The sequence below is a fragment of the Mycosarcoma maydis genome, chromosome 16 (genome assembly GCF_000328475.2).
Source record: "Mycosarcoma maydis chromosome 16, whole genome shotgun sequence".
Classification (NCBI taxonomy): domain Eukaryota; kingdom Fungi; phylum Basidiomycota; class Ustilaginomycetes; order Ustilaginales; genus Mycosarcoma; species Mycosarcoma maydis.
Window position 1 is genome coordinate 460,707 of NC_026493.1, and position 12,882 is coordinate 473,588.

General features: G+C 56.0%; 4 protein-coding genes across 4 annotated transcripts; 2 read left to right on the top strand and 2 right to left on the bottom strand.

The window, feature by feature from the left end:
- Nucleotides 1-28: 28 nt before the first annotated feature.
- UMAG_11581 (uncharacterized protein) lies at nucleotides 29-970 on the bottom strand (the record flags this gene model as incomplete). The annotated part of the gene is made up of 1 exon (XM_011393259.1): nucleotides 29-970. A coding segment is annotated over one exon (942 nt), but the record flags the coding sequence as incomplete, so codon positions are not given.
- A 982-nt stretch (nucleotides 971-1,952) lies between these two features.
- UMAG_05767 (uncharacterized protein) lies at nucleotides 1,953-6,638 on the top strand (the record flags this gene model as incomplete). The annotated part of the gene is made up of 1 exon (XM_011393199.1): nucleotides 1,953-6,638. The coding sequence occupies one exon, from the start codon at nucleotides 1,953-1,955 to the stop codon at nucleotides 6,636-6,638; it is 4,686 nt and encodes a 1,561-aa protein (XP_011391501.1).
- A 474-nt stretch (nucleotides 6,639-7,112) lies between these two features.
- On the top strand, nucleotides 7,113-10,538 carry UMAG_11582 (uncharacterized protein; the record flags this gene model as incomplete). Its single annotated transcript, XM_011393260.1, has 1 exon — nucleotides 7,113-10,538. One exon carries the CDS (start codon nucleotides 7,113-7,115, stop codon nucleotides 10,536-10,538), a length of 3,426 nt encoding a protein of 1,141 aa, XP_011391562.1.
- A 123-nt stretch (nucleotides 10,539-10,661) lies between these two features.
- Nucleotides 10,662-12,209, bottom strand: UMAG_05769 (dolichyl-diphosphooligosaccharide--protein glycotransferase subunit OST1; the record flags this gene model as incomplete). Its single annotated transcript, XM_011393200.1, has 1 exon — nucleotides 10,662-12,209. The coding sequence occupies one exon, from the start codon at nucleotides 12,207-12,209 to the stop codon at nucleotides 10,662-10,664; it is 1,548 nt and encodes a 515-aa protein (XP_011391502.1).
- Between the last annotated feature and the right edge of the window lie 673 nt (nucleotides 12,210-12,882).

A 12,882-nucleotide genomic window follows, 5' to 3' on the forward strand; every position in this document is an offset into this window, starting at 1 on the left:
CGTCTAGAGAAACCGATCTGCGCAACACGTGCTCCGCTGCGGTCTCGATCAAGTGGCCGAGTCGCGCTCGCAACGCCGGACGAGCGTGTTTGGGTGATGGCAATGGAGATGGCGATCGAACGGGAAAAGGGTTGACGACGAGGTCGCCGAGGGTATAAGTGCGCAGCGGATGCGCATCATCGCAAGTGTGACCGAGGTAGTGATGCCAAAGTGCAACGACGAGCAGCTGCAGATAGCCAAGGACGAGCAAGAGGAGTGAAGCAAAGTATGCACGCAGCCGATCAATGTGGTCCAAGATGCTCGAGAGTCTGACTGGACTCGATATGCGCAGACGGCCAAGATCAGCAGGAATGCCGACCCCACGCAGGCCGTTTGCGCCGTTGTACAGGACGGTGGGAGATGGGGCGCACGTGCTGGTCGGCGCAGACGGGTCGATGCTGTGAGACGATGAGGATGATGAGGACGAAGCCGACGAAGATGTGGCAACGGTAGAGGGTAGTAAAGCAGCAAACGAGTAGGTAAAGTTGGTCTTTTTGGTCGTGATTGCCAGATGGCGATAGAGAGCCAGAAGCTGGGGATAGTATCCGGCAGTGAAGGCACGCATGGGGACGTCGATGCGCAACGAGTGCGGTTGACTCGAGTGAGGATCAGCGATCATCGGCGTAGGCCGCTTGCGCGAGCGTAGCTGCCAAGTAGCGTTGTCGCCACGAGGGTTTTGGTGTGCACTATGCGAGCAAGTTGGAAGCGATGCAGGTGTACATGACGGTGTCAGAGGCAAGGGCACCGAGATGCTGGCGCTGTCCATTCCAAGCGTGGCAGCTCGCTCAAAGATCTCAACGCTGAGGTTGACTGGCGTGGAGGTCGAGAGTGGGTGGTGGGCGGTGAGGAGGTAGGTAGCGACAAGACCTGTAAGGCCAGAGCCCACAATGGCTACGCGAACCTCTCTACATGAAGGCGAAGGCGTTGACATGCCGATCTATGCGCGTATCCCGGAGGCTGCCAAGAAACAGATGGACAAGGAAGCGTGTCCAGGGCCGGAGCAGGGACTTAGTAGGTAGCGATAGGCGTCCACCGCATGACGCTGGTTGGCTATACTTGGATCCGAAATTCTCGATCGTAACAAAACCAAGGAAAGGTCTACCTGTCGTATGGTGGTCAAGCGATCGACGACAAGAAGAACAAGACGGAACGCCAAGGCCAATTCCTTGTTCGTACTCGTACTCGTGGGCGTGGTTCTGGTTCTGCTTGGTGGAGTTGTGGTGGTGGTGACCAAAATTCAGGGCGGAAACCTTTGACGTTTGCCCTGTCGAGTTTGCGTGAAAACCTTAATTTTCAGACAGTTTCCACAGTTGAATAATCATGAAAATCACGTGAATGTACAGTTCAATCTGCAATCGATGGATCTGCGTGGTTGATTGTTGCCCGATTCTTGCAATCGGGCTGTTCTCGGTTTGAGATGTCCGTCACGAATTGTCTATTTTTCCGACAATCTTCTTGCCTTCGGAACGAAAGAGACACACGCATCGACATGACACGTGACACGTTCACTCACAACTGCGAGAGCTTCTGCGGTGTGCGTTGTGCGTTGTGCGTTGTGCGTTGTGCGCTCAAGTTTAACATCTGCCGACTACTCAACGTGCAATCACGAATCGTGAATCGTAAATCTGTATGACAAATCATTTGGTGAGCGCTCTGCCTCCTGACTAAAAATTGAAGCTCAGTGTGGGCTTTTACACTTGCACATTCGTGATTCATTCACGATTGATTGACAACTGACAATGGACGCTTTGTGCTTCTTCGCTTGTCTTGGTACCACCACGTCCATTCATCCACTTGATCCAAGTTAGGCTAGCCAGCTCCCACTAGCTCGATCCAAACATACTTTGGACGTCATCACGCGTAACCGCCGCTCACAACCCTTGTTGCATACCAACAGCTGCACTCGGCTCACCATGTCCGATTCTTCCTCGGCACGCCCAGCTGGCGCTTCTCGCTCGTCTTCCTCTGCCATACCGCACAACGCCAATAACGACACCAACAACGCCACCACCGTCACTTCAAACTGGGGTCGTGGCACCCCCGCTGCCTCGTCGCACCAGAGTTCCAAAAAGAAACCCACTGCTTCTCGCTCTAGAGCAGCGGCTGCATCTGCTTCAAAACCAGCAAAGGACACACAGGGCGCCAACGCAGCCAGCACAGCCAGCACAGCCAGCACAGCCAGCATCCCTGCCTCATCATCCAAATCCACAACTTTGATACCGCCCTCTTCCACTTTCAGATCAGGTACACCCGCCAAGCCGACCAAGTTTCTTCCAACACAGCCGCTCCCTTACCACTCGCTCCAAAACCTCAAAGACTACTACCACGGCCTCATCGAGAGCGGTCTCGTCAAAAAGGCTTGGCTCGACAACCCCAAGAATGCCATTCAGAACTATGTTCTTCACCGCACCGGTACCTATCCTGTCTACACGGTCGAAGAAGGGCAGGTCCAAGGTCGAAGAGATACCAACTTTCGCTGCACGCTTTACTTTGATCCTGAGTACGACTGGCACGTCTACGCCGATGCAAAGTCTGCAAAGGATTCCGAACGGCTAGCTGCTCTTCATGCCGTCCTCTTTCTTCAAAATAGCGGCGACATTCTCACAAAAACGCCCACCGCCTCGGCACCCGCTCCAATCGTTCCTCAGCAACACGGTCCACTCATCAAACTCAGCGATGGGTCCGAACTCACCGTTCAGCGTGCTCGCGAGTTTATCGACTTTTACTGCAAGCGCTTCAACCTTGGCAAACCCGACATCCGCCAGTCTACAGCTAAACCCGCCAAGCACGCCAAACCAAAGCGTGGTGGTGCTCGCAAATCGTCGTCTTCCACCACCCCTCACCAGTCGTATGCCTCCATGTATATTGCTGGCAACGAGATTGGCGCCGCCGTCGGAAAGAACAAGAAGCAGGCCGTTGCCAATTGCTACCTCGAATCCGTCTCCTACATCGAGTCCACCGACCCTTCGCTTTGGAAAACCTTTTCACTCCTCCACAAACCTGGCATGTCGATCCTCAAGGCGCCTCACGTCACTTTTAGCATGAGCGAAGAGCTCGACGACTCGGTTCAGAACATTTACGACACCATGATCCGCAGCAAGATCTACGCAAAGCGTCCTCGCACCGTCGGTGCCAACATCCCAGGCCAAGATCCTAACGCTACCTCGAACGACGTCAACGACCAACTTGAAAAGCAGCGTCAGATGCGTCAGCAGCGCGCACGTCGCTTCCATCAGCACTTTGGCGCCACCGAGGAGTCGCTTCAACGTAAAAGCGAACAGCTCCAACTCTCGCTTGCCAACTACTACTCGAGCGACGCTTTGGCCAGCATGCGCTCGCAGCGCCTCAGTCTACCTGTCTCGCAAAAGCAATCCGACGTCCTCGTCAAGGTGGAGCTCAACCAAGTCACCATCTGCATGGCCGCAACCGGTTCAGGTAAGACGACCCAGATTCCACAGATTCTCTTTGACGACTACATCCTCCAAGGCAAAGGTGCCAAATGCAATATTGTCTGTACCCAGCCAAGAAGGATTGCCGCCATCAGCGTTGCAGAACGTGTCGCCAAAGAGAGAGGCGAAAAGCTCGGTCAGACCGTCGGTTATCAGGTCCGCTTCGAGGCCAAGCCGCCCCAACCCGACGGTTCCATCACCTTTTGTACCACCGGTGTCTTTTTGAGACGCCTTCAGTCGGCGCTCGGCGATGCAGAGTCGTCCAACACTTTTCTTGACTCGATCACCCACGTCGTCATTGATGAGGTACACGAACGCGACGTCGAGACCGATCTCCTCCTCGTCGTCATCAAGCGTCTCTTGGCCGAACGTCGCAGGCTGGGCAAGAACGAGATCAGGGTGGTGCTCATGAGTGCCACCATCAACCCCACCCTCTTTCAATCCTACTTTGCCGACGCCCTAGGCAATCCTGCTCCGGTTGTCGAGATCCCCGGTCGAAGCTACCCGGTCGAAAAGCATTACTTGGAAGAGACGGTACGCAAGCTCGAATCGCTTCGTCTCACCCCACAGATGGGTGGCTGGGTGTGGGGCGAGAAGAACGTTCGCGACTATATCGAGCGTGAAATTTATCAACGAGGTGGTTCCGTCTCGCGCAGCATCAGCAGCAACAATGCAAGGGGCGGCCCAAGTGGTGGATATGAGAATCATGCCATCACCAGCACCAGCACCAACGAGCGTGTCGATGCCATGGCCGACCAAGTCGATGATCTCGAGATCCCATATGCGCTTGTAGCTCTCATCATTGCCTATGTGCTGTCCATCAGCGATGACGGCCATGTGCTTGTCTTCTTGCCCGGTTGGGAAGAGATCAAGGCGGTCAATCTGATTCTTACCGATACTCAATACCATCCGCTCCTCCGCACCGACTTTAACGATCGCGACCAGTACGAGATCCACATTCTTCACTCAACGGTCCCCGTTCAGGACCAGCAGGCCGTGTTCGAGCGCGTACGTCACAACGGCATTCGGCGTGTGATTCTGGCTACCAACATTGCGGAAACCTCGATCACGATCCCCGATGTGGTCTACGTCGTCGACACGGGCCGTGTCAAGGAGAAACGCTTCGACCCGGAACGCCACCTTTCCAGTCTCGTCTCGGCGTGGGTGGGCACATCGAATTTGAACCAGCGTGCCGGTCGTGCCGGTCGTCATCGACCAGGAGAGTACTTTGGTGTGCTCAGCAAGGCTCGTTACGACCGTCTCAAGGTGAATCAGACGGTCGAGATGAAGCGAACCGATCTGAGCAACGTCGTTATGCACATCAAGGCGCTCGACATTCCCGGCATGGAAGTCGAAGACGTGCTTGCATCGGCCATCGAACCGCCTGCGCCCGAGCGTGTGCTGGCGGCCATGGAAAAGCTCAAGATGGTGGGCGCGCTCGACATGCACAAGAATCTCACCTCTCTCGGGCGCGTGCTTCTGCAGTTGCCTGTGGATGCACCGATTGGCAAGATGTGTCTCTACGGCGCGTTTTTCCGATGTCTCGATCCGGTGCTTTCGTTGGCAGCCATCTTGACGAGCAGAGATCCGTTCATGGCGCCCATGCACTTGAGAGAAGAGGCCGAGATGGTCAAGGACCGATGGTGTCCGCCCGACTTTCGATCGGATGCGCTGTGCGTCCTGCGCGCCTACACGCGCTGGTGGGAGCTGCAGTCGCGAGACGACTATGTAGAAGCCAACCGTTTCTGCCAAGACAACTTTCTGAGTAAGCTCACGCTGCTCCAGATCCAGCAGGTCAAAGAGCACCTCTTTCAATCCATGAAGAAGGCCGGGATCATCTCGGTGATTCAGAACTCGTCGCTGGGAACCAACGCGAATGGCAACGTGGTCAACTACCAGTCGCGCTACCGTCGACCACGCGAAACCGATGCGGAATTCAACACCAACGCCCATGTCACCTCGCTGCTGGCGGCTCTTATCGCCGTCTCTTCTCCACCGAACTTTGCCATCCGAAACGGCAAGGCGAGCTACCGCACTTCGCAGGACAAGTCATGTCTGATGCATGCGTCGTCGATCTGTCACACCAAGTTCACCAAGCACAAGGCGTGGGATGCGGACAACATGGGCGAAAAGCAAATCTTTGCCTTTAGCGAGAAAATTCGCAACGTATCTGGCAGTGCAGGCAACAACGCCTGCACCATGCTCAAGGGATGTACGCGCTTGGATGCGCTCACGTTTATGCTGTTCGGGGCGACCGAGGTGCGCGTCTTGGGCGAAGGTGTCGAGTGCGATTTCTGGCTGCCGATCACGGGCAACACCGAGTCGCTGGATAATCTGGAAAAGCTGAGATCAATCATGGACGTCGTCATGCTGCGCGTGTTTGAGGGGATCGGTCAGGCGGGCAAGGGTCGAACTAGGAAAAAAGCGGAGCAAGACGAAACGGAGAACGAGAACGAGAACGAGGTGGGAGAGGAGGATGAAGATGACGACGAGTGGGGGGATCGGAGTGATCTTTCGCTTTCGGCTCAGGAGATCGGTGAATTTGAATACATGAGTCAAGGCATCGTGCATGTCCTGGATGGATATGCACAGGAACGGGGATGGGACTCGGGCAGTCGTGGACCGACACGTCCGGCGAGTCCGGCATCGTTGGGTCTCGGCGCGCTCAGCTTGCAAGAGGCTTCGGCAGCCAGAGCTTCGACAGTGGGTTTCGGTGCAGGAGTGTATGGTGCGGGAGGTAGTCGAGCAGGCTCGTCAACCAATTTGAACTCGAGCGCGCCCATGAGCGCGGCGACGAGCAACGGTGGGAGTCGATGGAACAGTCGATCGCAAACTCCAGATGTGCAGCACCAACACTCGATGCATCGGACTGCTGCGCCGAGCAGTGCTGCTAGCACACTGACCAACGCGGCTCCCACTTCAAACAGCAGCACGCAAACCAAATCGACGAGCTCAACCACACACACAAGTGCTGTGGCGTCCCAACCCGATGTCGAGCCGCTCAAGTCGCGCCAGTCCGGAAATCGCCAAGGCTCGAGCCGCAGCTCGAGATCCACAACGGGTCGTGCAGGTCGACAAGCTTCAGTCAAACCTGCACGCCAACACCCTGCACTTGCCTCGACAAACAACAACGCCACCGGCTCAAGTTGAGCTGGCTCAGCGTCAGCCTGACACGCATGTGTGCTGTGTGCTGTGTGCTGTGTGCTGCGTGCTGCGTGCTGCGTGTCTCCATATCACGTCTAGCCACATTTTGCTACAAGCAATCACGGTACATCTCGTCTTTGGTTTGTGTTTCGTCCTCTGGCAGGTCAAGTGTGACGGAGTTCTCGTGGGGTGTGTCTGCGCTTTCTCTTGCGCAAGCGGCGCGGAGTATGTTCGGCGACCAGCGAGGAGCGGCTAAATCACGAATGGCGAATCTTCGTGACGCGGCGGTGAACAGCGAGTGACGAACGACGAATGAGAACGTCGAGATTGGTTGGGTATTTGACGAAATGGCGAATTTCCGAATTTCACGTTTGGGACGCCGCGAGTAAGCCGAAGAGGATTCGGGAATTTGGGTTGGACATTTACCACCATCTCCACAGCCACGGTTGACGGGTGAGACGGGACTGGGATTCACGATTGATGGCGACGTACTCGAACGCACCTTGTGTAGCTGATCCAGGTAGTACCAGGGAGGAAGAGATGGGATGTAGCTCGAGCGAGGATGATAGTGCGAGTAGCGTGCGCGCGAGCAAGCCGGGTGGATCGACGACGCACAAGAAGGTGTCGTGCCAACCATGTAGACAGGCAAAGGTGAAATGCATCGTCTCGTCTGATTCAACGTCCAACGCATGCAGTCGATGCACCAAGCTGAAGCGAGACTGCTTCTATCGCACGCACAAGCGTGGTCGCAAACCAGGCAAAATCAAACTCCAGCAGATCCTCCGTCGCGTCCAGCTCCTCGATCGCACGCTCACCGAGATCAAGCTTCTCAACAACCACGTAAACGACGCAGATGCAGAATCGCTCGTCAACACCCTACAGTGGCAGCTGAGCAGAAGCAAGTTCTTCCAGCGTGCAGCCGTGGCACATGCAGATCCAGTCGAGCACAACCATCTCATCCACCAACCCGAAATCAGTGCTCCCCAAACAACCGTGCACGAGCATCGAGATCAACCGCACCCCGGCTTCGCTCAGAACGCAAATGCGAATGCAAATGCAAATGCAAATGCAAATGCAAATGCGCAGCTACCTTTACCGCTCGAAAATGTACAACGACCTCGGTCGGATTTCAACATGCTGGTCGATATGGAAGATCACGCTTCAGTCGCTCGGGTCCGCGACGAATTTCCGACGCTCAGCAACCCACTCAAGTTGCTGGCGCAGGCGAGTAGCGAGGAGAGCGAGAGACGCAGGATGCGTGTATCGTCGGGTTCAGATGCAGGCCTAGGGCGGACGACGAGTGTTGATCTCGATCAACCGCAATGCGCCAACGAGCGCGAGCAACAACGAGCAGCACGTGCTGGTTCATCATCAAAACATGATGCCCAACCACCAAGGAAAAGGGCCAGGTCTCATTCGGCCTCTCCACACACGGCTTGTCACATGCAGTCTGCAACCGATCAAACATGTCAAGTCTGCGCCACAACACATGCAACTAGTACGGCCACGATGGCATCATCGAATGCCGACTGCACAGCCAAGGTCGAGGTCGAGCTCGAGCTCGAGGTCGAAACAGTGGCAAGCTCGTCGAACAAGTCGTGGGCGTCGACGTACTTCTCGCGTGGCGCGTTCCACCCGGTGTACGACAATCGACCGGAATTCGATCCGATCGATCAGCATCTGCTGACCGCCTCGCAAGCGACACGATTGATCTCGAGCTTCTATGCGAGTTTCGGCACTTTTATGCACATCTTTGATCCGCATCTTTCGACGTTTGGCTATATCCGCAAGCACTCTGCGTTTCTGCTGACGGTGATCTGCGCGATTTCGGCTGAGTTCGAAGCATCGACTGATGTCGAGATTCAACAAGAATCCGCCGTGCTCGCACCGCGCCTGCGCAGGCACTACGAAGCTATGATCGCGTGGATCACGAGTGGAGACTATAAAAACGTCGAGATGGCACAGGCATTTTTCTTGCTGGCGAGCTATCGACCAATGGCGGACAGCGCAACGTCGGACCAGACATGGTTATTCTTGGGTACCGCGATCCGCATCGCCACAGAGCTCGGCTGCAATCTGGTGTGCTACTCGTACACCAACACGCCGCGCGTCGCCGACGGCAACCAGAACGATCACTATACACGACAGTTGCGTAACACCGAGCGTCTGTGGATCAATCTCTGGAACCTCGAAAAGACGCTCGCGAGCCAGACCGGTCAGAGAATGCACCTAGCCGATGAAGGCGTTGTGGCCACGTGCAGTAGGTGGCATCGGATGCCGTGCAGTTTGAGGCAGGACGACGTGTTAGTGGCACAGGTCGAGTTGAGAAGGCTCATGATCGAGAAGGTGGATGTATTTCATACGCATGTTACGCGAACTTTGGGGTCTCGAAGACGAGTCACCACCGCCGAAGCACCTCGGACCAGCTCTGATGACGACACCAACGACACCAACGATCCACTGAGCTCCGCGGAGCGCGATCAACTCTCGTTGCAGCTGAGTTATTTTCGACACTCGGTTGACATGGACCTGAAACGGTGGCAAGAACGATGGCTCTCGTCATCTTGCACGTTGTCTAGCGCGCCAACACCGTTGCAGATCACAGGTCCACTCTCGCTCGACTACGCAGCACTGGTCACATATGCGCTGCCGCTGCCCATCTCGTACACGGTAGATGTGACAAGTGAACTGACACAGCTGTACCGCCACTGCTACCTCAGTTGCACCAACTACATGGCCACATTTGTCGATCGATGTCAACGCGCCATGATGGACCACATTACCAACAGCACCGTGATCTCGACCGTATACGCCGTCGTATTTGCGCTCGATCTGGCAAGGAAGGCGTACAATCAAACACGTACACCATGCCATGCTGGCCAGCACGCCAGTGCGCATGCGAGCAACACGAGCAACACGAGCAACACGAGCAACGCGAGAGGCGTCGATTTCGGCTTCGTCTCGACTAAGCGTGTCGTGAATCTGGCCAAGCTGACAGCGGCGCAGCTGGACAAGATCGGCAAAGCGAAGCAGGGGAGGCTCGGAAGAAGCGTTGCGAGTAGGTACAGCGCGTTTTTGAACGGTGTATTGGCGAGGTTCGAGGTGACGCGTGACACGGTGAGTGCGGGTGCAAGCACGCAAGTGGCAAACGAGAGAGCTCAAGCTGTTGGTCAAGTCGGGGGCGGAGAGCAAACAGATACAGGAGAACAAGCAGCTGCTGTTGGACGCGGATTTCAGGCCGTCCAAACCGACTTGCCGCGTAGCACTCACGAAAGCGATGGTGCGTGTGCCGCTTTCTCGTCGACACAAGCGTGCGATTTCGTACAGCCCAACGCGGCGGATGTGGACCCGGATTCGGACCACCACCTGAGGCGCGTTGGCAGTCATGCTGTGGCACCGACATCGGCCTGCACACGTTCTCACGCCGGCACGCGCAAGCAGGGGACCAAAGCGTCGCATGCCTATTCGTCCAACCTGATGTTCTCTCCTGATGCGTCTGATGCGCAGCCAGCCACGTATCCTACGAGCAGCACAGCCATGCCAGCACACATGCGCACTGCATCGTGCAGCGCTCCTGCTCCTGCGCCTGCTCCTGCGCGCGCCACACAGAGTTGGACGACCACACGCTGCTCACCACGCTTCGTAATGCCGGCGCATCACTCGTTACCAAAGCCCACTCACGAATGCATCCCCATGCAGCCACTTTCTCCCGCAACCTGGTTCAATCAGTTGCACACCACGAACGCCACGCCTACACAGACAGACCCCGCCGCGCAACGCGTTTCGTCCATCGACACCGATCCATCGTGGGAGTGGATGATGGCCGACCTGGACTTGTTCAGCGTAGACGGCGGCGGTGGCGGTGGAGAACCGATCTTGGACCAGATGGCCCGACTGTTTGGTTGAGCGTTGCAGCCACACATTTGTGGAGCCACCAAGTCAAGCTGAATCGGGTTTTGTTTGTTCGTGTTGTTTGGCAAAAGTGTCTACATATGGCTAGATGGGATTCCAGCATGGCGTGTTGAGGATTCAACCAATGTTGGTCTGCACTCTCTGCAGGACGGCGGTGGCGAGGAATAGCAAGGCTGTCACTGCAGCGACTGCGGCGACCTTGGACATGTTGGCTGTGTGCGACAAAGTGTACTTGACGTATACAAGCTGTGCGTGATGAGGCGAGCAGTTTTGCTTGTGCACCTTGAGTGCTGGACGACCGATGGTGTCGAGGTACGTCTTTGTGATGCTGTGATCGACAGTGTCCATGTCAAACGGCAGTTGGATCGAGATGCGCGTCGAGCGTTCGGGGAGCACGATGGTCGTCGACACGCAATCCGCCGCGACATCCTTCAACGGCGTGAACAGTGGCACCGCGGTGACGTACTCATGTGTACCCGCGATGCGTTTCGTCCAGCCTGTAGACAGCGCAAGAGTGTAGCCGATGCTAAACGTGTAGTTCCATCCGCCAAGCAGCGGGAACCTCGGTTGCAGTTCAAGCAGCGACATTTTGGACGCCACCGCCTGTGAGGTGGGTACACCAGTGGAGAGCGTCACCAGCTCCGCGTTGGGTTTCGATGCGCGGAATCGAGATGTCGAGACGTTTCCAATCTGGTCGATGAACCAAGCATCCTTGACGCCGGCAGGCAGCGTGAACGAGAGCGAAGAGAGCGCCGAGCCCGCACCGCGTTTGTAGAAGGAAGCCATCTGGTGTTCGATTCGCGAAAAATGGCCTTTGAGCGTCGGACCGGAATTGCGCAGGAGGATTCGGTCGGTGATCGAGAGCGCGTCGCCCCAGTGGCTGATCTCGGCGGTTCGATCCAGAGACACAATCGTTGCTCGTGGTGTGTCTGCTTGGAAGTGCACGGTGCCTTGATCGGTGGCAGTGTTGGCAACGAACGCGGCAACGTTTTCAAACGGACCGTACGTGACGATCGACCCGGACTTGGTCGCGTCGGACGGTGTGAAGGATAGGATGTTGGGCGAAGCTGCTTTGACCTTGATCCTTGCGTTTTCAGTCGTGTAGGGAGAGCGGACGGCAGCATCTCCTGACCACAAGAACAGCTGCGGATCCGTCTGCTTGACCGTACTTGGCAACGGAAGAGTGATGTGATTGAGAGCCGTTTCCAGTGAAAGCGTTGCACCGTCTGCGCCCAGAACCGTGGTCGGAATTTGCGCCTCGAACAGCACACTCTTGTACGCATCGCCGTCGACCTCGCCCAGGCGTTGCAGCGAGATGACCGGTCGAGCACCACCCTTCAACTCGGAGGTCGAAGCGAGTTCCGAATCGAGCGCAGGCTTGACCGTCAATCGACTCCACGATAGATGCTGTGCCTCGTGTGCGCTCAGCAGAAAGTGGTACGGCAACGTCGACGCGCTAGTGCCACTAGCGGCAGTCGAATTCGAGGATTTTGGCTTGACGTTGAGCGTGGTGAGCGTATACGATGTGGAACCGGCGAGATCGATCTGTTTAAAGTAGTTGGTGTTGGTCCACTCGTCCGGGTTTGGAAGTGCTGCTGCGTACACCAAAGGCAAGCACGCTGCAAGCAGCGTGAACAGCAGCACCAACAGGGTGGTACTCCTCATGGCTGTGTCGAGAGGCCGCCGTGCCATGTTGCTCAGAGGGATCTGGTGTGGTTGTGTTGGAGGAAACCAGATGGACAGTGCGCACAGCTGTGACGAAGGACACTCGTGACTTTCTTCCAGCTCACTCACGACTAACGACTCACTCCTTGCCCAACTTGAGAGCCGCACGAGAGGCGTGCACTGTGTCACTCAAGGCTGCACGCCGCACACCACACGCCATAGCTCGTTATTTGTGAGCCTATACGATCTGACACAGAGACTGTTTGATTTTCAACATGCACGATGTTCACGATTTACGATTCACGATTCACGATTCACGATTTACGATATTTTACGATTTACGATTCACGATTAATCTGTGATACGCGTGATGAATCGTCAATGCTCTCAACGCGAAGAATTCACTCGCGATTTTCGTGTGTGGTTCCGAGTGAGCGACGGTTGGACGCGCTGCGCTGCGTTCTGATTTTGTCCGTCAACAGAGTGTGAGTTACTCGTGACTGACAACTGACACTCGTGACTGTGTGACTGTGTGACTGTGTGACTGTGTGCTGTGTGACTGTTGACTGATTGGCTTCGTGTTGCTCTCTTTCGCTGTCCAACAGAGCAGCGCAGCAGCAGCAAACAATCTCAGTCAACACGCGACTCGTCTGTGTGTGTGTGTTTGTCTCAA